A 23,637-nucleotide genomic window follows, 5' to 3' on the forward strand; every position below is an offset into this window, starting at 1 on the left:
AAACCTAAATCCACAACGGGGAGCAGCGCGAGGAGGCTGGGCAGGCAGCAGATGGCCTCCAATGCTACAGCCAGGGTGAATCCTTTGCTCACGAGGCAACAGGCAGCCAGGGAAGGTTTGGGAGGGCGTGAGGAACGCTTTCTGGACAGCCGACGGGCACAAGGAGCCACCGGAAGCAGGAGGCTCCCCCGGCCAGTGTTCTCTTGCTTAGATTTTCAGTTTTTCTGTGCTGGTCCAGTTCGGGGACCCCCTTTTCTGCTTCCTCTTCAGCTATGGCCAGTTTTTTCAGGAAGGGGGATGGGAGTGAGGGGTACAAATATGTCTTTGAAAGCAGGTCTGGCCCCCAAGGGGTGCTGAGGAGTTGGGTCCAGTCTGTGAATAATGTTCTCTTCTTCTCCCCCACTCTCTCTCCTCTCTGTCTCTGTTCTCTCTCCTCTCTGCCTGTCTCTCTCTCTGTCTCTCCTCTATCTCTGTGTCTGTCTCTCTCTGTGTCTCTCCTCTATCTCTGTGTCTCTCTGTGTCTCTGTGTCTGTCTCTCTCTGTGTCTCTCCTCTATCTCTGTGTCTCTCTGTGTCTCTGTGTCTCTCTATCTCTGTGTCTCTCCTCTATCTCTGTGTCTCTCTGTGTCTCTCCTCTATCTCTGTGTCTCTCTGTGTCTCTCCTCTATCTCTGTGTCTGTCTCTCTCTGTGTCTCTCCTCTATCTCTGTGTCTCTCCTCTCTCTCTGTGTCTCTCCTCTCTCTGTGTCTCTCCTCTCTCTCTGTGTCTCTCCTCTCTGTGTCTCTCCTCTCTCTGTGTCTCTCCTCTATCTCTGTGTCTCTCCTCTCTCTCTGTGTCTCTCCTCTCTCTCTGTGTCTCTCCCCTCTCTCTGTGTCTCTCCTTTCTCTCTGTGTCTCTCCTCTCTCTGTGTCTCTCCTCTATCTCTGTCTCTCCTCTCTCTCTGTGTCTCTCTGTGTCTCTCCCGTGTCTCTCCTCTCTCTCTGTGTCTCTCCTCTCTCTCTGTGTCTCTCTCTCTCTGTGTCTCTCCTCTATCTCTGTCTCTCCTCTCTCTGTGTCTCTCTGTGTCTCTCCTCTCTCTCTGTGTCTCTCCTCTCTCTCTGTGTCTCTCCTCTCTCTCTGTGTCTCTCCTCTCTCTCTGTGTCTCTCTGTCTCTCCTCTCTCTGTGTCTCTCCTCTCTCTCTGTGTCTCTCCTCTCTCTCTGTGTCTCTCCTCTCTCTGTGTCTCTCCTCTATCTCTGTGTCTCTCTGCGTCTCTCCTCTCTCTCTGTGTCTCTCTGTGTCTCTCCTGTGTCTCTCCTCTCTCTGTGTCTCTCCTCTATCTCTGTGTCTCTCCTCTATCTCTGTCTCTCCTCTCTCTGTGTCTCTCTGTGTCTCTCCTCTCTCTCTCTGTCTCTCCTCTCTCTCTCTGTCTCTCCTCTATCTCTGTGTCTCTCCTCTCTCTCTGTGTCTCTCCTCTCTCTCTCTGTCTCTCCTCTCTCTCTGTGTCTCTGTCTCCCCCTCCCTTTTATCTCCCTCTCCGTCTCCCTGCCCCCCGCAGGTGCCATGGAGCTGAAGGGCTTGGTGCTCTTCCTGGCCGTGGGCCTCCAGGGCCTGGGCCTGGCCGCCGGCTGCCCCAGCGAGTGCACGTGCTCCCAGGCGGCCCAGGTGGAGTGCGTGGGGGGCCGGATCCTGGTGGTGCCGAGCCCCCTGCCCTGGGACGCCATGAGCCTGCAGATCCTGAACACGCACATCAGCGAGCTGGACTCGCGGCCCTTCCTCAACGTGTCGGGGCTCGTGGCGCTGCGCGTGGAGAAGAACGAGCTGGAGCACATCGCGCCCGACACCTTCGACCACATGGGCTCGCTGCGCTACCTGAGCCTGGCCAACAACCGGCTGGAGTCGCTGCCCCTCAGCCTCTTCCGGCCCCTGAGCAACCTCGAGGCCCTGCTGCTGTCCGGCAACCGGCTGGTGAACGTGGGCCCCGGGCACTTCGCGCCCTTCAGCAACCTCAAGGAGCTGCAGCTGCACGGCAACCAGCTGCAGCTGCTGCCCGATGGCTGCTTCGACGGCCTCCCTGGCCTCGTGAAGCTGGACCTGGGCGGGAACCGGCTGGGCCGCCTGCCGCCGCACCTCTTCCGGCGTCTGGGCCAGCTGCGTGTGCTGCGCCTGGCCGAGAACCAGCTGGTGGACGTGCCGGCCGACGCCTTCCACGGCCTGGGCAGCCTGCAGGAGCTGGCGCTGCAGGAGAACCAGCTGCGCCGCCTGGCGCCGGGCCTGTTCCAGGGCACGCGCCAGCTGGAGAGGCTCTACCTGGCCAACAACCAGCTGGAGGCGCTGCCCCGGGGCCTCTTCCTGCACCTGCCGCAGCTCAGCCGGCTGACGCTGTTCGCCAACGCGCTGCGGGAGCTGCCCTCCGGCCTCTTCGGGCCCATGCCGCAGCTGCGCGAGCTCTGGCTCCATGACAACCAGCTGCAGCACGTGCCCGACCGCGCCTTCGAGCCTCTGAGCCAGCTGCAAGTGCTCGTGCTCAGCCGCAACCGGCTGAGCTCCATCGCGCCCGACGCCTTCCTCGGCCTGAGCGCCCTGCGCGAGCTGGCGCTGCACTCGAACGCGCTGCAGGGCCTGGACGGGCGCCTCTTCCGCGCCCTGGTCAACCTGCAGAACGTGTCCCTGCAGAACAACCGGCTGCGCGTCCTGCCGGGGGACCTCTTCGCCGGGGTCAACGGCCTCAGCACGCTGCAGCTGCAAAACAACCAGCTGGAGAGCCTGCCGGCCGGCATCTTCGACCACCTGGGCAGGCTGTGCGACGTGCGGCTGCAGGACAACCCGTGGCGCTGCGACGCCGCCATCGGGCCCCTGCGCGCCTGGCTCCTGGCCAACAGCGCCAGGCTGGGCGGCGCCGAGCTCCTGCCCGTGTGCTCCAGCCCCGCCCCGCTCCGCGGCCAGGCCATCGTGGTGGTCAACATCAACGTGCCGCCGGCAGCCGGCAGCCCTGCCTACCCCGACACCCCCGCGCAGTACCCCGACACGTCCCGCTACCCCGATACCACGTCTGTGTCCTACACCACCGAGTACACCACCGAGTACACCACCGTGGAGGAGGACCTCCCTGAGCAGACCACCGTGGAGCAGGAGGACACGGCCCAGCGGGATGTCTGGGGCATGACCCGGGCCCAGAGCGGCCTGGCCATCGCGGCCATCGTCATCGGCTCCGTGGCCTTGGCCTGCTCCCTGGCGGCCTGCATCTGCTGCTGCTGCTGCAAAAAGCGGAGCCACGCGGTGCTGATGCAGATGAAGGGGCCCAACGAGTGCTGAGGGGGAGCGCTGGGGGGGACACCAGCCCTCTGGCTCCCTGCACCCCTTGGGCGCAGATGCCCGCGGTTTCCAACTGGGCAACGGGGCTTTGGGGTCCCCGAGAAGGAGATGGGCCTGTTTGTGTGTCCTTCCCCGGGGAATGAGGCTTCACCCCTCCAGATCCCCAAGAGAAAGCAAATTAAGGGCTGGAAGCCCCCTCCCACCCCCCCCCTCCAACCTCTCCCGGCCTCCTGGAGGCTTGGCTTTCCTGACCCTCCCTTGGGACCCTCCCTGGCCCAGCAGAGGGCAGGGCAGCCCCAGCACCCTTTGGAAAGATCTAGCCTTCTAGGGGGCTCCCCTCTGGTCCCCCTCCCATTCCCAGCCCCAAGGGGCCCATATGCTTAGTGGTGGTGGCTTTCACTGTCCTCTCTAGCCTGACTCTGCTTCATGCCTTCCTGAGTGGACCTAGGACAGGGTGGCCGGGGCTCTGCCCAGAGCGTAGATTTTAGATGTCGAGAGAGATCAACCAAGGAGCTACTCAGGGCCAGACTCAGAGTTGGGGATGCTGTAAAGACAAAAATAAAAGCCTTTTAGCCCCTTCACAGGTCAGATCATCCGAAGTTAGCACCGACTTAGCAAGGATAACTAGTTAAAAAGGGATGCTGCTCCCTTGGGCTGTCTCGTACCCCCACCTCCCAGGACCGTGAACCCGGAGCCCTCCCAGACTGGGGCTGCTCGTCCTGACACAAAGTCCCAACTGGCCACACTTTCTGCTACTTCGTTTGCCTTGGTGGGGGATACCTGTCGGCAGGCGGTATTTGCTTCTTGGAGAAGTCCACGGTGGGGCCTCCGGCACCATCCAGGCTGTCCACTGTTGTGTCCATCAGAAGGATGCTGGGAGGAAAGTTAAAAAGGCACCCACAGAGGGGACTGTCTGGACACAGAAATATCCTCCGAGGACCAAATGGAACATCAGCAGCCTGAAGAAACAAGGCTTAACATCCCAGCCGGAGCTTCTGAAGACCAAACCAGCCACAGTGAGAATCTTCAAAAGGCAAATCACCACCTTTGGGTCCAAACCTGCAGTCAAGAACTTGGAAGCTTCTCAGAGGTCTTTCTTCAGCTCCAGGCTGGGGTGTGGGGGCACCGGGGGGGGGGTTGGGGTGCCAGGGGGTCTGATTCCCCGGGGAGACACAATGCAGTGAAAGGGAAAACCCAACCAACTTAATGCTGGCTTTGCTGTCCGAGTACCCGGGTTTGACCCACCTCTGCTGCTCCTGGGCTCCCCAGGTCGTCTTAGGCAAGTTCCTTGCCCCATCCGGGCCCCCGTCTGCTCTTCAGTGCAGTGGAGGGGGGCCAAAGCACCTGCCGGTCCTGCATCCTAGGGCTCCGCTTTGCTGTGGAGATGGGTAAGAATGAGAAGCCACGGGAGCATCGGCTCCTTTGGTGGACTTCCATCTCCTTGCCCTCTTGGTCCTTTTAGAGAAGGGCGAGACCCATCGATGTGACTTCCAATGGGGAAGGCAGCGCTGCGGAGAGCAGACTAGCTCAGCAGCCAGCTCAGGGGTGCCAAGCCTCCCCTTCCATGCGTGCCAAGGCTGAACATGGCCCCTCATGGAGAAAGTGCCCGTACCAAGTCCAATATGGCAGCCGACCCAAAGAGCTCCGCTATGGCTTCCCCTTTGATCCCCTGGAAAGAGCTGGCCAGGCGAGCGGAGCTGGATTGGCTCTTAGGGATGACCGGGCTCCTTCCCACCCCCCGCATTCTCTGGAAAGGAGGTCCCAGTAGCCCGCAGCCCGGAGAAACCTCACTGTCCAGATGTCAATCAGTGAAGTAAGCAAGTGAGAAGAATAGGTTGGGTGCCTGCTAGCTCTCTACCAGGCACTGGCACTGGGCTAGGCACCGGGGACGCCAAGACCCCTGCCCTCAAGGAGCTTAAATCCCATCGGGGAGACAAGTGGGAAGGAGGGCTGCCTGCCTCTGGGACTTCCTGGGCCTGCCCTGGATGGACTCCCTTCTTTCGTGGCTCATGATTCCCTCCCCCCCAGTCCCTCGCCTCCCCAAGCCTGCCCTTAGAACAACATACTCTTCAGTCTGGGGAGGAATTAGCCATTTCCTCAGCCAACCTCGGGGCTCAGTATCACAGCATTGTTGCTCTGTGTGCTCCAGGCATGGAGAAGGCCCTTGAGAGGCCACCTAATCTAAATGCCTCATTTTACATATGGGGAAACTGAGGCCCAAGGCGATGAAATGACAGAGTAGCAAGTAGCAGAGTCAGGATTTGAACTAGGACCTCTGACTCCAGTCAATGAATGATCCAATTTAGTGGCCCCAGACTGCAGCTCTGCCCCAAACAAAAAGAGCCAGGAATGTGGGGGGCAACCGCCATCCTGGTGGGAACATCTTCTCCCTTTGGAGTGCCTGGATCAGGGCCTGGGAGTGGACAACGACAATTCTAGCTTCCTGAGAGCCCTTGGACATTTGTTCAACCCAACTCTCCGAACCACCCTGGAAAGCAGGCGTGGTTCAAAGGACCTCCTGAACAGATCAGGAAACGGAGGCCCCTCGGCCGGACGGGTGACAGGGGGCAGCGCAGGCCCGAGGGTGGGGAGGGACCCCGGGGAGCCAGCCCGCAGGTTTTCTCTGAAGTTGGAGAGAAGGCTTGGAGAAGGCTTCCCTTCAGTCCCGGGGGAGCACCTCCAGAGCAGGGGGATCTGTCCACAGCCCCAGGGATGGCCCTGTCGGGAAGGGGGAAGCTCCTGGCACTGAGCTCAGCTCCTGGGGTGAGGAAGGAAGAGGGGCAGGCCCTGGTGAGCTTCCCGCCCTGCTCCTGGCCAGGCTGCGTTCCCGTGAAACGCTGCCATGAGGGCCTGCGATGAAACCTCCCAGAGGCCGGCCTGGAACCAGCCCCGGCCCAGCAGTCTCTTCTGGGGCTCCAAGAGCTCTGGACATGCAGGTGGCCCGGGGCCTCTCCTGAGCTTCCAGGGCTCCGGGGGGTCAACAGCAAAGGCGGGGAAGAAGGACCTTCGGCTGGCCCTTCCCTGGGAATCCAGCGGCTCGGCTCTGAAGGCACTGGCGGGCGCTGCCCTCTCTGCCACTCGTCAGAATGACCAGACTCTCCGACTACCTCTCCCTCAGCTTGCTGTCCTTGTAATCGTGGCCCCAAGGGCTCCTGAGGGCAGGGGGGCCCCTGGGGTCCGGCTGGCGTGTCGGGACATAATAAAGGCTCTACTTGGAACGGATGGAGTCATGTGCATTCACTGGTGCGGCTCCTCCAACCAGGCGGTTGGGGACTTCTGAGAGTGGAATAACTCCCGGGTCACACAGCTCAAGAAGGGGAAGTAGGCCCCCAGCCTGGAGGGGCACCCACACTTACTGAGAGCCACGTAAGGCAGGGCTTGGAACCCAAATAAGCCCAGCTAGAGATGGGCCCTTGGCCATGGTGCCTCAAGGGCCTGTCCCCTGGGAGGGAGGCAGCTCATGTAGCGTTATCCCCATTTTACACCTGAGGAAACTGAGGCTCCCAGAGTCCCTGGCAGGATGAGAAGCCAGCCTCACTCTGAGGCTGGGCCCTTTCCAAATGGAGGCAGCTGGCGAAACCTCAGAGCCAGGGAGGCTATGGTTGCTGCCAGCCCCCCCTCAGACCTGGCCTCTGCCATGGCTCCCCAGGGGGCTCCCCCACCCTCTGCTCAAAGACCTGCATGGAAAGAAGCGAGCCGACCGTGGGCCACGGCTCTCTGGCCTCAACCGAAGCCTCCTTCATCTTTCTCTGGCTCAGCCTGCTGTTTCCCGGCTGCTCTCCAGTGTTCAGGCGAGGCCTCCTCGCCTGGATGGGTCCTGCAGCCCCCCAAAGAGAAGGTGCAGTCAGGCTGCTCCCCATCCTGCCCCCTCGGGCGCCCCTCTCTGGGCTCGGCTTGATTCAGTGGCTGCCCAGTGACCAGGAGTGACCCCCAGAGCCAGGCCCTGAAGAGACGTGGCAGGCTGCCCTCCCCCGGGCATGGGGCCATCCTGCCAGGTGATGCCCGTAAGTGACGGGCAGGAGGCACCCCGGCTGCTGGGGGAGGGAAGCCTGGCTTCCCCCTCTGATAAGAGTTTTGTTTGTTGTCCGAAGACCAAGCGGGCTTAAGCCTGTTGATGCTTCCCCACTGTGCAGCCAGAGGCCACTGGCCAGGAAGTGGGTGCCTGGGGTGCTGGGGCACGAGGGGAGACATGGCGCCCGATGAGGCGCCCTGGGGCCCTGCCCACGGTGGTCCCTCGGGAGACTCCTCAGCGGGGCCTGGGGAAAGTGCTCCAGGGGGGATCAGGCAGGGAGGCTGTGAGCTGGCGTGCTGGGCTCTGCCTCTCCTGCTGGGGCCTGACCGCCTCCTCCTCCTCCTCCTCGGGGTCCCCAGGAGAGGCCCGGATGAGCCGACCTCCCAGGCTGCTCCGGAAACCTCCTGTCGGGCCCTTGTCCTCCGCTGCTTCCCCAGAGAAACAGGCCCCGCGGGGGCCCTGGTTACCAGGCAGGACTGTCCCGTTCCTCCTTCCGGTGGCGGGGGGTCTCCAGGCACATCCGGTCAGGCCCCCCGGCCAGGAAGGGTGAGACCTTCCGAGGGGAACGGGGGAGACGCGCTCAGGGCCCCAGTTACGGCCAGGGAGGGCCCGAGGTGTCGGGGCTCGTCTCCCAAGGGTGCCCGAGGTCTAGAACCAGGAATCATTGACCCACCGGCTCTTGGCTCAGGCGTGGGGGCTGGCTCAAGGGCTGGTAAACATTGACACGCTGACGAATGCACAGTCCTCTGCCTGCTCACCAGGAAGAACCCATGGGCCTCGCTGCGTGCCTGGCCGGGCTCCCTCCCACAGGGTAGGTCTCCCCTCTCCTTGCTCTGTCTGGTCCTGCCCAACTAGTGTGCACCTCGGGGTGTGTTCTGGTCCTTGGGGGGCTGCCCAGGGCCCAAGTATAGGGTGCTGGGGAGGGCTCGGGCTCGGGCTCTGATGGGTCTGCCCCCATTTAGGGGACTGTCACATCCCTGAGAGCCCCAAGAGAAGGGGGCCAGGAAGGCCATTGGCTAGGCCTTGGGGGACCTGGAACTCTAACCCTCCCGAATTCAGCTCCAGTCTGGGCTCTCTCAATCTCTCTCCCCTTCTCCCTCCCTCTCTCTCTCTGTCTGTCTCTCCTCTCTGTCTCTCTCTCCCTCTCTCTGTCTCTCTCTCTCTCTCTGTCTCTTTGTCTCTGTCTCTCTCTGCTTCTGTCTCTCTCTCTCTCTCTGTCTGTCTCTCTCCCTCTGTCTCTCTCCCCCTCTCTCTGCCTCTTTGTCTCTCTCTCTCTGCCTCTGTCTCTCTCTCCCTTTCTCTGTCTCCCTCCCTCTCTCTCTGTCTCTCTCTCCCTCTCTGTGTCTCTGTCTCTCTCTCCCTCCCTCTCTCTCTGTCTCTCTCCCCCTCTCTCTGCCTCTTTGTCTCTCTCTCTCTGCCTCTGTCTCTCTCTCCCTTTCTCTCTGTCTCTCTCCCTCTCTCTGTCTCTTTGTCTCTGTCTCTCTCTGCTTCTGTCTCTCTCTCTCTCTCTGTCTGTCTCTCTCCCTCTGTCTCTCTCCCCCTCTCTCTGCCTCTTTGTCTCTCTCTCTCTGCCTCTGTCTCTCTCTCCCTTTCTCTGTCTCCCTCCCTCTCTCTCTGTCTCTCTCTCTCCCTCTCTGTGTCTCTGTCTCTCTCTCCCTCCCTCTCTCTCTGTCTCTCTCCCCCTCTCTCTGCCTCTTTGTCTCTGTCTCTCTCTGCTTCTGTCTCTCTCTCTCTCTCTGTCTGTCTCTCTCCCTCTGTCTCTCTCCCCCTCTCTCTGCCTCTTTGTCTCTCTCTCTCTGCCTCTGTCTCTCTCTCCCTTTCTCTGTCTCCCTCCCTCTCTCTCTGTCTCTCTCCCCCTCTCTCTGCCTCTTTGTCTCTCTCTCTCTGCCTCTGTCTCTCTCTCCCTTTCTCTGTCTCTGTCTCCCTCCCTCTCCCTCTCTGTCTCTCTCTCTGTCTCTCTCCCTCTCTCTGTCTCTCTCTCTGTCTGTCTCTCTCCTCTCTGTTTCTTTCTCTCTGTCTCTGTCAGTCTGTCTCTCTCTCTCTCTCTCTCTCTCAATGTCTGTCTCTGTCTGTCTCTCTGTCCATCTCTGTCTCTGTCTCCATCAGGTACCTCCTGCTTCTCCCACACTGGACTTTCCTTCTCCAGGAAGCTCAGCACCTTTGCCCGCGTCCCTCCCATCCTTTCCCTGCTCCTTCCAGGTAGAGGAGGGGGTTGACAGGAAGGAATCGGAGAGCCTGCGAGAAGCTGGGGGGCTCGTCTGGCCAGCCCTGGGCCACGGGAGGAGGGGAAGGCCGGCGAGAGTCCCCCAGGCTCTCTGGGGCTTCGGGGCCCTATGGAGGAGCAGCCACACGGAGGCCCTCCCCGGCCGGCAGACAGCTCTGTGGCCTGGCCTGGCCCAGCCCCGCCAGCCCGGAATGTTCTGTGGGATTGACTCAGACAGATTTTTGCTGCTTTTAGCAGAAAATGCCCAGCCTGGCCTCCAGCCCCCCCCCCAGCCTTGCCATGGCCACACAGGGCCGCCCCTTCTGTGCCCTCCTCCCCCTGCAGAAGCCTTGATGGCCCCTCGAGAAGGGGGCCACCTCCTCCTGGGCCGGGTGGCGGAGGGGCTGGGGCTGAGCTGCTTCTCCCAAAGGGGAAGGAAGGAGCAAGAAAACAGGCAGGAAGGGAAGCTGGCTTCCTGGCTCAGTCCCTCTCACCTTCTGGGAGTCAGACCCCTGCTCCCAAAGCCCCCTCCCCAGGTTCCCGCCCAATCACCCAGGGCCACAGAGGCGGAACTGGAAGGGACCTTAGACATCGTCCTGCTTTACAGACAGGAAACTGAGGTCCAGAGAAGTAAAGTGACAAGGATGAGGTCACAGGTAGGAAGGGGCAAAGTCAGGATTTGAACCCAGGGCCTTGGACTCTAAATGCAGTGCTCTCTCCACAGTCTCTCACCATTTCAGCTGGTTTCCTCAAACCTAGGTCTAGAACGGTCCCCTTTGTTAGAAGACCCCTGTGAGGGCAGGCATGGTGGTGGGCTTCTGAGTTGGCACAAGCTGTGGGACAAAGGGCCACTTCCACATCCCCGGGACAGAGAAACCTCCCTCTTGGCTCTCCTTTGGGGGCCTGGAACAAGTGAGGACCCTTCCTGGGAGCTGCCTTTGTTGCTGACTGAACCAGGGGTTCCGCAGCCACTCTGGGACCCTCCACTGGCTGCAGGGCTGGGCACCCCTTGAGGGGCTGAATCTCGCCCAGATCACGGAGGACAGAAGGGACGTTCAGGCAAGGCGTGCTGAGCCACCGCTCACTTGGCTTCGTACCAGGATCTCTGAGAGATTCTTTCTGCCCGTCTCGTCTGTCTCTGACTGACTGCCTCAGTCTCCTTCTCTGGCTCTTTCCCCTCCTCTCCCCCACCTCTCTCTGGCTCCATCTCCCTCTCTGGCTCTTTCCCATCCTCTCCCTCTCCCCCACCTCTCTCTGGCTCCCTCTCCCTCTCTTTCTCCCTCTCTGGTATTTGGTGCCTGAGGCAGAGTCCTGGGGGGGGGGGGTTGGTAGCAATGGCTTTCCCCCTTCCGGTCAGTTGGGACAAACAGCACAAAGGAGATGAGCCCACTGTCCCAGGAGTGGGATGGGAGCAAGAACTGATACAAGTGGGGTTCCTTAAGGTGGGAAAAAGGGACGGAGAGAGGATTGGGTAAACTGAGGTAATCAAAAGGATCGGTAAGGACAGGGTTTGCCTAGAAGGCGGAAGGGCAGGTGAAGGGGCTGTTCAGCAAGGTGGGCTGGGAGGAGCAGCTGGACTGGGGACAAGTCCTGGGGGGCTGCCTGGCCCAGCCTGGGGGCTGGAGGCGGCTTAGTACCCACTGGAGTCCCTCTCAGAGGCCGGGGGAAGCCTCTCCACTCCCCAGCAGAAAGTGATCCTGAGCCACTGGGGAAGCCTGAGGTGTGGCCCGGCAAGACTGGCCGTCTGGGCTTCCTTCTGGTCTCCGTTTGCCCTTTCTCTCCTGCCCTTTGATCATCCCCTCCAGGACCTTGCCGTGTGCTTTGGGGCAAAGAGCTTCCCTCTGGGGCCCTGTTTAGGAATTATTTAGGTCTTTCCATCATTCATTCATTCATTCATTCCTTCAGCAACATTTGGCTGCAGGGGGCACTCACAGTGCAGGGAGCCCAGAGCCCAGAGTCAGGAAGATGCGAATTCAAATCCAGCTGGGGATACTACTAGTCCATGAGCAAGTCACTTAACCTGTGTTTGCCTCAGTTTCCTCATCTGTGACAGTAACGTCCCTTACCAGATTTTTGTGATGATCAAAAGTGACCCTAATAAGGCACTCTGAACCTGAAATCTCCCCCAAATCCTTGCTGCGGCTGGTGCTAGGGGAAGAAGAGAGCTCTGGAGCTGGCTTGTGACCTTGGCCACAAAGCCTCAGTTTCCTCATTTATAAAAACCAATGAAGGCAGCCCTGCTCCCTTCTAAGGGTGGTGAAAGCATGGTCCGGGGGCCAGACAGGCTCAGGGGCCTCAACTCCAAGAGATGGTCAGTTAGAGGAAGAGGAGGAAGAGGAAGGGCAGGGTGTGTCTCTTCTAGATTACAGAATCCTTGAGTGCAGGCAATATGTCCCACTCGCTCCTCTGGACTTTGAGCCCTACCACACCCAGCTAATGGTCACTCAAGCCAGCTCAGCTCCAGTGCTGCCTCCTCCCAGAAGTCCTCCCTGCTGTCCCCAGCTGCCAGGCTGCTCTCCTTCCTCAGGCATCCCTGGAGAACTTAGTCTGAATTCTCCCCTCTCTGGCCTCCAGTGCCTCTTTCCTGGTATTTCCCTACCAGCCAGATCTCCCCTTGAGAGCTCCCCCACTAGAGAGGAAGCTGCCTGAGAGCAGGACTTGGCTCTGGTTTGCTCTGAATTTCTAGCCCATGCGCTTGGGCACAGGTCAGGCTTCATGGTTGTGGAGCTGAATTGGCTAAATAAAGGAAAGGAGCAGATACTGATTATACACCTACTATGCGCATTACAAGTGGGATCTCATTCAGTCCCTGGAAGTGAGGGGCTACTATGATCCCCCTTTTATGATTGAGGAAACTGATGCAAATAGGAAGAAGTGACTTGCCCAGGGTCACACTCTCAGTAAGTGTCCAAGGTTGGACTGGAACTCAGGTCTTCCTGACTCCAGGGCCAGGGCTTTGTCCACTGTGCCACTCAGCTGCCTCTGACAAACATTGATTAAACACTAGGTTCAGGGCCTCACATGGTTACAGAAGAAGAATGAAGAGAAGGAGAGGAAGAGGGAGGGAGACAGAGAGAGAGAAAGACAGAGACACAGAGAGATGGAGAGATAGAGGGGGGAGAGAGATGGAGACAGAGACAGAGAGAGATGGAGAGATGGAGGGGGGAGAGAGATGGAGACAGAGATAGAGAGAGATGGAGAGATGGAGGGGGGAGAGAGATAGAGGCAGAGACAGAGACAGAGAGAAAGAGACAGAGAGATGGAGGGGGAGAGACAGAGAGATGGAGAGATAGAGGGGGAGAGAAATAGAGGCAGAGACAGAGAGAAAGAGACAGAGACACCGAGAGATGGAAAGATGGAGAGATGGAGGGGGAGAGAGATGGAGACAGAGACAGAGAGAGATGGAGAGATGGAGGGGGAGAGAAACAGAGGCAGAGACAGAGAGAGACAGAGAGAAAGAGACAGAGACACCGAGAGATGGAAAGATGGAGAGATGGAGGGGGAGAGAAGGAGGGAGGGAGGGTTGATGGATGGCTGTTTAGGTAGGAGAGGGCCGATGGAGGAAAGCTCGCTAGGGAGGAGCCGGGTAGGCGGTAGAGGGGAAGCATCAGCTGGCTAGATGAGAAAGACAGAGCACGGTGGAGATGTCCCAGGAACGGGCGGCAAACGCTGCTTCCTCTGGCTGGCTGGCAGGAATAGCGAGATCGCGGGTAGAGGAGCCATTTCCTGGGCCGTCACTCTGTGCTGGGTTCTCTGCTAAGCTCTGAGACTGCAAATAGAAGGAAAAAGAGCTCCTGCCTGCAAAGAGCTTCCATTCCCGTGGGCAAAGGTGGCAGAGTAGAGTGAGCATGGAGGGGCAAGGAGGGGGCATGGAGGCTTCCTTAAAGGGGGGAAGCTCCTGCCTGGAGGAGAGGCCTCTGGACCAGAAGCAAAGGGGAGCTGGGGGAGCACCGGGTGCCTTGAGCCACCCATGGGAACTGGAGCCCTCCCTGCTGACTAATGTCGGAGAGATCTCTGGCCTTCTGGAGACCATCCAAGATTAGCCCAAAGTCCTGCTTGGGCTTTCTGGCCAGGCTGTCTTCAGTCTGCTTAGGGCTGGAGCTGAGGTCGCCAGATGGTACCTGGTGCCCATACAGAGGTGGGCAGGGAGTCAGGAAGACCCCAGGTCCAATCCAGCAATAGATGATGACCAGCAGGGTGAGCCTGGGCAAGTCACTTCCCCTCTGCCTCGGTTTCCCCACCTCTAACATGGGACTAATACTAGTACCTCCGTCCTCCCAGGCCGCGTAATCGAAGCTCGTCCTCAGGGTGGGGAGAACTTGGGAAGGAGGAGCCCTTCGGGTCCTGGGGCAGAGCTCTGCTAGCTGGGTGGCCTTGGGCCAGTCACTTACTGGTCTGAGGACGCCTTTATTCGGCGCCTGCTGTCCTTGCCCCTGGGGGTGCCGGGGAGGAGGGCTCCCCCAGGAGGCGGCAGCCTTACCCACCGCCCGCTGTTTGCCTCTCCCTCCCCACAGGGTGATGGCCCCGGCGGGCCTCCTGGCCTGCCTCCTGCTCCCGCTGCTGGCCGGGCCGGGCCGGGCTTGCCCGGAGGGCTGCGACTGCTTCGGCCGGGAGGTGGTGTGCTCGGCCGAGGAGCTGGCGGCCATCCCCGCGGGCATCCCCGCGCACGCCTCGGACCTGGTGCTGGTGGAGACGTCGCTGGCGGCGCTGCGGCCCTGGGCCTTCGCCAACAGCAGCCAGCTGGCCAAGCTGGTCTTCCTCAACAACGGCATCCGGCGCGTGGAGGCCGAGGCCTTCGGCGGGCTGCCGGGGCTCCGGGACCTGGAGATCTCGGGCAGCCCCCTGGAGGCGCTGCCGGGCACGGCCTTCCGCAACCTGACGGGCCTGCGCAAGCTCACGCTCAGCTTCGACGGGCTGCGGGGGCTCCCCGAGGACCTGTTCCGGGGCCTGCACGGCCTCGAGTCTCTCCAGCTGCAGGGCAACGCGCTGCGCGGGCTGCCCGAGGCCGTCTTCCAGCCCCTGCGCGCCCTGCGCGAGCTCAACCTGGCCCAGAACGGGCTGGGCTGCGTGCCGGAGGGGCTCCTGGCGCCCCTGGGCAGCCTCCGCACGCTGAGGCTCAGCCACAACGGGCTGGCGGCCCTGCCGGCCGGGCTCTTCCGGGGCCTGGGCGGCCTCCGTGAGCTCTTCCTGGACGCCAACGGGCTGGAGGCCCTGCCGGCGGCCGTGTTTCGCGGGCTGGCGCGCCTCGAGCGGCTCTGGCTGCAGCACAACGCCCTCGGCCGCCTCCCGGCCGCCCTCTTCTGCGGCCTGCGCAGCCTGACCTCCCTGAGCCTGGAGGGCAACGCGCTGCGCGAGCTGCCCGGCGGCCTCTTCGACGGGACGCCCGGCCTGGCCAGCCTGTCCGCGGCCCACAACCGGCTGGAGCGCGTGGCGCCGGGGCTCTTCCGCAACACGTCCGGCCTCCGCGTGCTCACCCTGTCCCACAACGGCCTGCGCGGCCTCCCGCCGGGCCTCTTCGACCCCGTGCCCGGCCTCAGCCAGCTCTACCTGGGCAGCAACAACCTGACGGCCCTGGACAGGGGCCTCTTCCGGAACCTGAGCCAGCTGGAGGTGCTCAACCTCTCCCACAACCAGCTGAGCGCCCTCCCTGATGGCCTCTTCGACGACAACTTCAGCCTCTACCACCTGGCCCTGCACGGCAACCCCTGGGCCTGCGACTGCCGCCTGGCCTACCTGCTCCACTGGCTGCGGGAGTATGTGGAGGGCCTCTACAACCGGCACACCTACTGCGCCAGCCCGCCCTACCTGAGGGGGCAGCCGCTGCCCGCGCTGCGGCCTGAGCAGCTGGTGTGCCCGGCGGCGCCCTCGGACGCCCGCGACCTCTGGCCTCTCCCCGAGGACCGGGACGGGTGGGGCGGCGGCTGGGATGCGGCCCCCGCCCGGTGCACCTACAGCAACCCTGAGGGCACGGTGGCACTGGCTTGTGACGGCGAGGTGTGCCGATGGCTGCGCGTCCACTTGTCTCCCAGGCAGACCTCGGGCCCCGCCAGCCTGCCCTTCAACTCCACTCAGGAATGGCTCCTGAGATCAAGCTGCGGCTCGGTCCGGGTCACCGTCTCCATCCACGCCCTGGGCGCAGAGGGCTAGAGAGGCCGGACACCGAGGAGCGTCTCCTAGGAAACCAAGAAAGAAAGGGCACTATTGACCGCCTCCAAATGAGACTCCCTCGCCTGCACCCCGGGGGGGGGGGCCCAACTTCCCCTCCCCTCCCCCGGGGGCCTTTGTCCCGCCTCCATCTGCCCTTTCTCCCTTCTCAGCAGGCAGGGATGGAACCAGGCTTGCATTCTGGGACATCCCTATTGATGCTGTCCAGTGTCTGCAGAACAATCGCCCCCCTGAGCTTTCTTCTGGCCATTGAATAATTAAAGCCACAACCAGCACAAGGAAGGAGCCCGTCTAGCTCTCACTGGGGGACGGACCCGCCACAAAGAAGCCCCGGGCTCCCCAGCCCAACGCTCACCCTGCCTTTCTTTGGGGCTGCTTTCACTCTGGGAGAAAAGGCGGAGGAGGAAGGGGCAGAAGGGGGGCCTCCCCCAGGGAAGATGGGGGTGGGGGAAGCACACAACTTGGAGGAGGAAAAGGAGGCAGAAGATGAGGGGAGCCTGGGTGGGAGAGAGACTGGCCTGCCCCTCCTGCCCCTGCTGGCATCCATCTGGCCACGAGTCTCTGGCTAGCCTGCCTGGCACTGGGGAGGTGGCAGGCTTCTGAGTGACCCAGCCAGGTGGGTGGTTGGGGGCTCCTGAGGGGGTTTTTGGAGAAATTCCTGCTCCTCTGGGGCCTTGGGGTCCTCTAGGTGACAGGGCCGGATGCAGTGCCATGTAGCCTCCTGGAGGAGAGGGCCAGGTCCAAAGAGAGGTGGGGAAGGCTGTGCTCAGACAGTCTCAGGCCTGGAGCCTCTTAGGACAAAGCAAGCTGGCCAGAGTGCGAGTGAGAAGCAGCCAAGACGCAGCCACATAGAGGTGGGCTCCAGAACTCACTCCCACTTCTTGGCTTTAGGGATGCCGCACAGTTGTGCTTGCAGCAACAGGGTAGGCCAGGGCAGGCATTGCTCCTCCCATTTTCCAGATGGGGATGCGATGGGGGAGATTTCTTAAGCACAGGTCCTCAGAGCCAGCAAAGGAGGCTAGCCTGAGAGTTAGAGGAGACCTTAGAGTCCTCGTGCATTCTGATGAAGACCCCGAGGCTCAGATTTGTCCAAGGGCACGCAGAGAGCAGGTGGCAGGGTTGGGAGGAGGACCCAGGCCCTTGGATTTCAAACCAAACTGCTCTGTAGAGGCCTCCCGTCCAAAGAACACCCAACCTGCATTTCTTCTTAATGAGTCCCCCCACTCTGCTTAAAGACCCCCAAAGTGGGGTAGCCTCCCAAGCTGGCCCAGGCCATCCGGGGCAGCTCTTGTTGGAAGTTCATCCTCCCATGAATCAAGCAGACAAACTACAAGCACCTACTGTGTGCCTCATTCTGTGCCAGTTGCTGGGAATACAAAAACAAAAGAGAGAATTCATCCTAGCCATCTTCATGGCACCCAAAGGTGCCCCTGCAGGCTCCTCCTCCTGCCTCCCGGCTCCCTCCCCCCCCCCCAGTTCTGGGCAGGACACGCCATTCTGGCTTCTGCACCCTCACACAGTGCATTTGTCAGAGTCCCGGCTCTGAAGGGGGGATGGGGACGGGGGTCCCAGCTCCCCAGGAGTCATGAGGTGGGGCTCCCCAGGCAGCACTGCCCTCCAGGTCACTTTCCTCAGCCAACAGCCCACAGTCCACACAGCAGAGGCCAGCTCAGCTTATCACTCCAGCCAGACAGGACCCAGAATGCCCAGGGTGTGGCCCAGATACCAAGCACCCTGACCCGTGGGGCCCCAGGGCTCGTCTGGGCTCTCTGGGTTTTCTCAATGTCCTCAGGACACACGTTCTGGGAAGTGTTGGCCTTCAGAGGGAGGTGAGTGGGATTTCTTTCACTTTTTCCTTTTAGCCAACATCTGTCCTGGCAGGAAAAGAGGCTGGAGTGGGGAGGGACTTGGCCTCAGATCCTGATTCAGACTGGCCACTGGCTGGGAGGCCCTGGACAAGCCATGTCTTGTCTCTGGGCTTCCTCAGTTTCCCTACTTGCAAAAGGAACAGGTTGAACTCAGAGCCCTCTCAGGAGCCCTGGAGGAAGTGCAGAGCCACTTTAGGAATGACGTTATTGGGTCTAGTGGGCCAGGTGCCACGAGCCTCCATTTCTTGTCCCGTCTCCACTCCCCTGGCCTCACCTCTGCCCACTCCTCCCTGGACTCTGGGCAGCTCCAGGCACTGTGTCCCTAGCAGGCCTCTGTGGGGCTGCCGGAGAGCGTCCAGAGAAGGGCCTGGAGCTCAGCCCCTGGAGCAGCAGCAGGAGGGACGAGGCCTGAAGGCTGGGGGTGGGGGGTGGGGCAGGATGGCCTGTGGAGGAAGGGCTGGCCTGGTCCTACTGGGCACTGGAGGGCACAGCCAGGAGCAACGGGGAGGGAGGCCAAGGCAGGGGGCCGCCAGGAAGACCTCCTCATATTGAGGACCAGCCGCAAGTGTAACGGGCTGCCCTGGGGAGCCAGGGAGGCAGATGGACCCCCCAGGAGCTGGTGCTAGTCGGGCTGTGAGGCGATGGGGCTGAAGCAGGGCGTCACGGCAGCCCGGAGGCTGGAGACGAGGGGCCCACTGGGCACTGCCTGACTGCGGCGGGTGATGGAGAGGGAAACGGGGTGCCAGCCGGGGGACGAGGGCTCAGACTGAGGCGGCAGCGGGGGGCAAGACTAGAGCCAGGGGCACCCCTTGGCGCTGGCTGCATGGAGTCCAGAGCTGCCCGGAGAAGAGGAGCCGGTGAGGGGCAGAGCCCTGGGGGACCCCTACGCTGAGGGCCTGGGAGAAGCAGCAAAGCAGAAGGGAAGGGAAGCCACACTGCCGGAGAGAGCAGCCTGCAGGTAGGGCTGGAGTCCAGCATTTGAGAGAAAAGAAGGGTTGGGGAGACTCTCTGGATCGTTTGTCCGCCCGTGAGTGGCAAACTCTGTCTCTGTCTCTGTCTCTGTCACCCTCTCCCCCCACCCCACTCTGCCTCTCTCTTTCCCTCTCTCCCCCTCTCGGTCTCTCTCTTCCCCTCTCTCCCTCTCTGTCTCCCTCTCTGTCTCTCTCTTTCTTTTTCTCTCCCTCTCTGTCTCTCTCTCCCCCTCTCTGTCTCTCTCTCTGACTCTCCTCTCCTCTCTCTCTCTCTCTCCCTCCCTCTCTCTCTCCTTCTCTCTCCCCCTCTCTGTCTCTCTCTGTCTCTCTCTTTCTTTTTCTCTCCCTCTCCCTCTCCTTCTCTCTCTCCCTCACCTTCTCTCTCTCTCCTTCTCTCTCTCCTTCTCTCTTTCTCCCTCACCTTCTCTCTTTCTCTCTCTCCCTCTCTCTTTCTCTCTCTCTCCCCCTCTGTCTCTCTCTCTGTCTCTCCCTCACCTTCTCTCTCTCTTTCTCTCTCTCCCTCTCCCCCCCCTCTCTCTCCTCTCTCTCTCCCTCCCTCTCTCTCCCTCACCTTCTCTCTGTCTCTCTCTCCCTCTCTCTGTCTCCATCTCTTCCTTCCCGGCCCTTCTCCTCTAGTCCTCAAAAAGCAGGCAGACAAAGCAACCAAAAAGGTCTAGTCCCTAGGGCAGGGGGGAGCTACTTGACCATGGGAAGGAGCCACTAAGAAGGAAGGAAACAGGCATTTTTAGCCCCTACTATGTTCTGTGATCCCCATTTTACTGTGGAGAAAATGGTGTCATTCAGAGGTTACCCGACTAACCCAGGATCACACATTAAGTGCCTGAGGCTGGATTCGAACTCAAGTCCTTCCACCCCATCTTTGATGTCCAGCCTCCTCTAGGTGAGGTGGCCCTTGGTTTCCACCAGTCTCCTATGCTCTAAGGACCCCTCGGGCCCTTCTGCCTCTCCTAGCCCTTCTCCCTCCTCCTGCCCCTGCCCAAGGGCTCTGCTGGGGCTCTTGGGATCTCTGGTCTGAGCTCCCCCAGCTCCATTTTGTTCGCAGGGGTATTCGGCAGGGGGCTGCAGCCTCAGAGCGCCACCTTGTGGCCCTGGCCGAGAATGCATGTGCCAAGTCACGAGCCCATTCTATTCTGTCCGAGGAAGACTCCTCCTCCTTCCCCCTCCAGTCTGCCCCGGGGGGGGGGGGCCCTCAGTCCTTCCCGCTTCATCCTCCCGGCACCTTCCTTTAAGTGGGGGCGGGGCCAGTCGGCTCCCTGCCTCCAGCCTCCAGGAATGGGTCCTGAAAGAGCCTGGAAAGGGGCTCGCTGGCCGGGCTGCTTCCGGGTGCTCTGGGCCCTCAGGCGCCTCCCCCGCCTTCGTCTGCCCCTTGAGGGGCGGCGCGGGAAGGGTGAGCTTCCAGGGTTCTTCTAGGGCCGGGCTGGCCGGGGAAGGCCGCGGGGGAGCCTGGCGGGCCTTCCCCAAGCTCAGCTGCCGCCGTTCTTCCCACCCGCAGGAGCATGCGGCTGGCTTCCGTGGTCCTTCCTGGCCTCCTGTGGCTTCAGGGCTTCGGGCTGGGCTCCGCGCACGAGGCCGTGTTTGCCGGGGCGGAAGTCCGGGAGATCCCGGCGGCGCTGGGCGGGGCCGTCACGGAGATCTACTTCCGGGCCACGGGCATCTCGAGGGTCCCCAAGGGCGCCTTCCGCGGCCTGCCGGGCCTGGCCAGGGTCGAGTTCCTGCAGAACCAGCTGCGCGCCGTGGACGTGGGCGCCTTCGACCACCTGGCCGGGCTGGCGCAGCTGGAGATCTCGGGCGCCCCCACGCTGCACGCCCTGCCGCTGGGGAGCTTGCGCCGGCTGGGGAAACTGCGCAAGCTCAGCCTGAAGAACACGGGCATGGAGCAGCTGCCCGCCGGCCTCTTCGGCGATCTGGGCAGCCTCGAGGAGCTCTTCCTGAACGACAACGCCATCTGGGCGCTCCCCGAAGGCCTCTTCCAGGGGCTGCACCGCCTGAGGCTCCTGCACCTGGGCAGAAACCGGCTGGCCGCCCTGCCAGGCCGCCTGCTGCGCCCCCTGGGCCTCCTGCACGTCCTGCGCCTTGGCGACAACCAGCTCCGGGCGCTGCCCGCCGGCCTCCTGGACGGCCTCGGGGAGCTCGGGGAGCTCGGCCTGCAGGGCAACGGGCTCAGGGAGCTGCCGGCCGGCTTCCTGCGCCACCTGGCCCGGCTCGAGAGGCTGAGCCTGGAGCGCAATGGGCTGGAGCGCCTGGAGGCCGGGGCCTTCGCCGGGGCTGCGCAGCTGCGGCAGCTCAGGCTCGCCTCCAACCAGCTCCGCCAGCTGCCCGAGCGGCTGTTTGAGCACCTGCCGCACCTGGCCGAGCTGGATGGGAGCCGCAACCGGCTGCGCCAGCTGCCCGCCCGCCCCCCGGGGGCTGCGCCTCACGGCCTCTGCAGGCTGCTCCTCTCCCGCAACCAGCTCCCCGCCCTGCCCCCACACCCGCTGCTCCAGGGCTTCCCCAACCTGACCCAGCTGGACCTGGGGGGCAACCGCATCGCCATGGTGCCCCCAGACCACCTGGCGCCTGTGGCCCATCTGCAGAGCCTCTCCCTGCAGGCCAACCGGCTCCAGAGCCTGCCCCGAGGCTTCTTCGAGAGCCTGCCCAGGCTCGCCTCTATCGCTCTGGGGGGCAACCCCTGGCAGTGCGACTGCCACCTGCGCTATCTCCATCGCTGGATCCACAGCAACCCGAGGAAGGTGCAGACAGCAGCCTCGGCAGGTGGCCGCCCTGCCTGCAGCAACCCGAGCCACCTGCAGGGCAAGAGCATCGACTCACTAACTGAGGACCAGCTCATCTGCCCATCTACACTGCCGGCCTCTCGTCCCACCGGAGAGCCAACCACAAGCCCGCCAGCCACGAAGAGGGCCGAGGGGGTTGGCCTAATAACTGCTAGGACAGCCCATCGGCTATTGGGAACCAGGCAGACGACCACCCAGCCACCACCAACAGGCACACAACCACCTACAACGGCCCTCCAATCAACAACGAGCACACAACCACCCGCCCCCACACAGCCACCTGCAACAAGCACACAACCACCTCCAACCACCACACAGCCACCTACAATAAGCATACAGCCACATACAACCACCACACAGCCACCTACAAGAACACAACCACCCACAACTGCCACACAGCCACATACAACCACCACACAGCCACTTACAACAAGCACGCAAATACCTACAACCACCACACAGCCAGCTACAACAAGCACACAAACACCTAAAGCCCCCTCACAGGCACCTGCAACAAGCACACAACTACCTCCAACCACCACACAGCCACCTACAAGAACACAACCACCCACAACTGCCACACAGCCAGCTACAACAAACACACAGCCAACAACAAGCACACAAACACCGACAACTATCACACAGCCACCTACAAGAATACAACCACCCACAACTGCCACACAGACAGCTACAATAAGCACACAAACACCTACAACCACCACACAGCCACCTACAAGAACACAACCACCCACAACTGCCACACAGCCAGCTACAACAAGCACACAAACACCTAAAACCACCACACAGCCACCTACAAGAACACAACCACCCACAACTGTCACACAGCCAGCTATAACAAGCACACAAACACCGACAACAAACACACAGCCACATACAACCACCACACAGCCACATACAATAAGCACACAGCCACATACAACAAGCACACAACCACATACAACCAACACACAGCCAACAACAAGCACGCAGCCAACAAGCACACAAACACCAACAACCACCACACTGTCACCTACAAAAAGCACACAACCACCCACAACTGCCACACAACCACCCAGAACCACCACACAGCCTCCTGCAACAAGGACACACCCACCTACAACCACCACACAACCATCAATAACAATCACAGAGCCAGTAACATTTATGCAACCAATAACAACCATTCAGCTCCCAGCTACCCCCCTAGGAACCACACAGCCCTCCCACCTACAGCCAACAACAGCCAAAAAGCCTCTACCCAAAGTGCAGACAACAACCTCAGAGCCAACAACAGCGGCACGACTCCCAACCACCCAGCTACCTACCACCACCCTAACTACCACACGACCACCAGCAGCCTCTCAGTCTACGAAGGTTCTTGCAGCAACCACATGGCTCTCAACCCTTCTTGGGGCCCCTGCAGCCCCCCAGATGACAACAGTGCCCCTTGGCTCAGTCAATCCCTCCAGAGCTGAGCCCAGCCTTCCCTCCACCAGCTGCCCCCAAGTTCTGAGCGGAGGCTCACCAGGCTGGGGCCAGGGTCCTCTGACGTCCTCCGAGGGCTCCCGCAGGAGTTTCCCCCCCCAGCATGGTGATTGGGCTTTTGTGCTGTACATGGTGCTGCTGTTGCTCCAGGCCTGCTGCACTCTGGCCCTGGCCAGATGTATGTGCCAGCTCTATGCAGTCACTGACCATGGGGCCTGGGGGGCTGTCAGACTGCTGAAGATGAAGAAAGTGTAGGGGAGCCGCTCATCCCTTCCGTGGTTGCCTTGTTCCCCAGGGCAAGCAGGAACCTCATTGGGGCTTTGGGGCCCTGGGCTGAACTAGATGAGGCCTTGGTGTGGGGGGGGGGGGGTTAAAGGGGTTATAGTTGAGGCTAAGTGACCGTAGCAGGGCAGGAAGATCCACGTTCAAACTCTCCCTCACTCAGATTGTCCTTCTCATTGCCTAAAAGGCTGGATGGCTGCCTCTGGCCTTCCTTTGCTCCCATGTATCCCGCCAAGCCCAGATAAGACGCTGAGGTGCCTCCTGCTCTCGGGTGGGGGTGGGGGGACAATGCCTAAAGGGAAGAAAGAGGGTGGGGACAGGGGGAGAGTGGAGAAGAGGGCAGCTGCGCTGGGACGGGAAGGGGGGGGGTCCTGTGATGGCTCCCTACAAGGACTTGGCCTTCTTCGAGGCAGCCCCTCAGGGTTGTGGACTGGTCACTTCATGGAAGTGGATAGAATTCCTGACCTGGAGATGGGAGGTCCTGGGTTCAAATCTGGCCTCAGACACTTCCTAGCTGGGTGACCCTGGGCAAGTCACTTAAGCCCCATTGCCTAGCCCTGACTGCTC

At 61.3% G+C, this 23,637-nt stretch overlaps 3 protein-coding genes across 3 annotated transcripts; all 3 read left to right on the plus strand.

The window, feature by feature from the left end:
• The first annotated feature begins 393 nt into the window (after nucleotides 1-393).
• Nucleotides 394-6,510, plus strand: LRRC15 (leucine rich repeat containing 15). Its single transcript, XM_001369084.4, has one exon. It carries the CDS (start codon nucleotides 1,541-1,543, stop codon nucleotides 3,290-3,292), a length of 1,752 nt encoding a protein of 583 aa, XP_001369121.2. The 5' UTR covers nucleotides 394-1,540; the 3' UTR covers nucleotides 3,293-6,510.
• Nucleotides 6,511-7,850: 1,340 nt separating this feature from the next.
• Nucleotides 7,851-15,954, plus strand: LOC130455925 (carboxypeptidase N subunit 2-like). The gene is made up of 2 exons (XM_056808282.1): nucleotides 7,851-8,115; nucleotides 14,022-15,954. Exons 1-2 carry the CDS (start codon nucleotides 8,039-8,041, stop codon nucleotides 15,652-15,654), a joined length of 1,710 nt encoding a protein of 569 aa, XP_056664260.1. The 5' UTR covers nucleotides 7,851-8,038; the 3' UTR covers nucleotides 15,655-15,954.
• Nucleotides 15,955-19,993: 4,039 nt separating this feature from the next.
• LOC130455868 (mucin-2-like) lies at nucleotides 19,994-23,172 on the plus strand. The gene has a single exon (XM_056807744.1). It carries the CDS (start codon nucleotides 20,029-20,031, stop codon nucleotides 23,041-23,043), a length of 3,015 nt encoding a protein of 1,004 aa, XP_056663722.1. The 5' UTR covers nucleotides 19,994-20,028; the 3' UTR covers nucleotides 23,044-23,172.
• The last annotated feature ends 465 nt before the right edge of the window (nucleotides 23,173-23,637 follow it).

Source organism: Monodelphis domestica, chromosome 8 (assembly GCF_027887165.1).
Source record: "Monodelphis domestica isolate mMonDom1 chromosome 8, mMonDom1.pri, whole genome shotgun sequence".
In the NCBI taxonomy this organism is placed as follows: Eukaryota; Metazoa; Chordata; class Mammalia; order Didelphimorphia; family Didelphidae; genus Monodelphis; species Monodelphis domestica.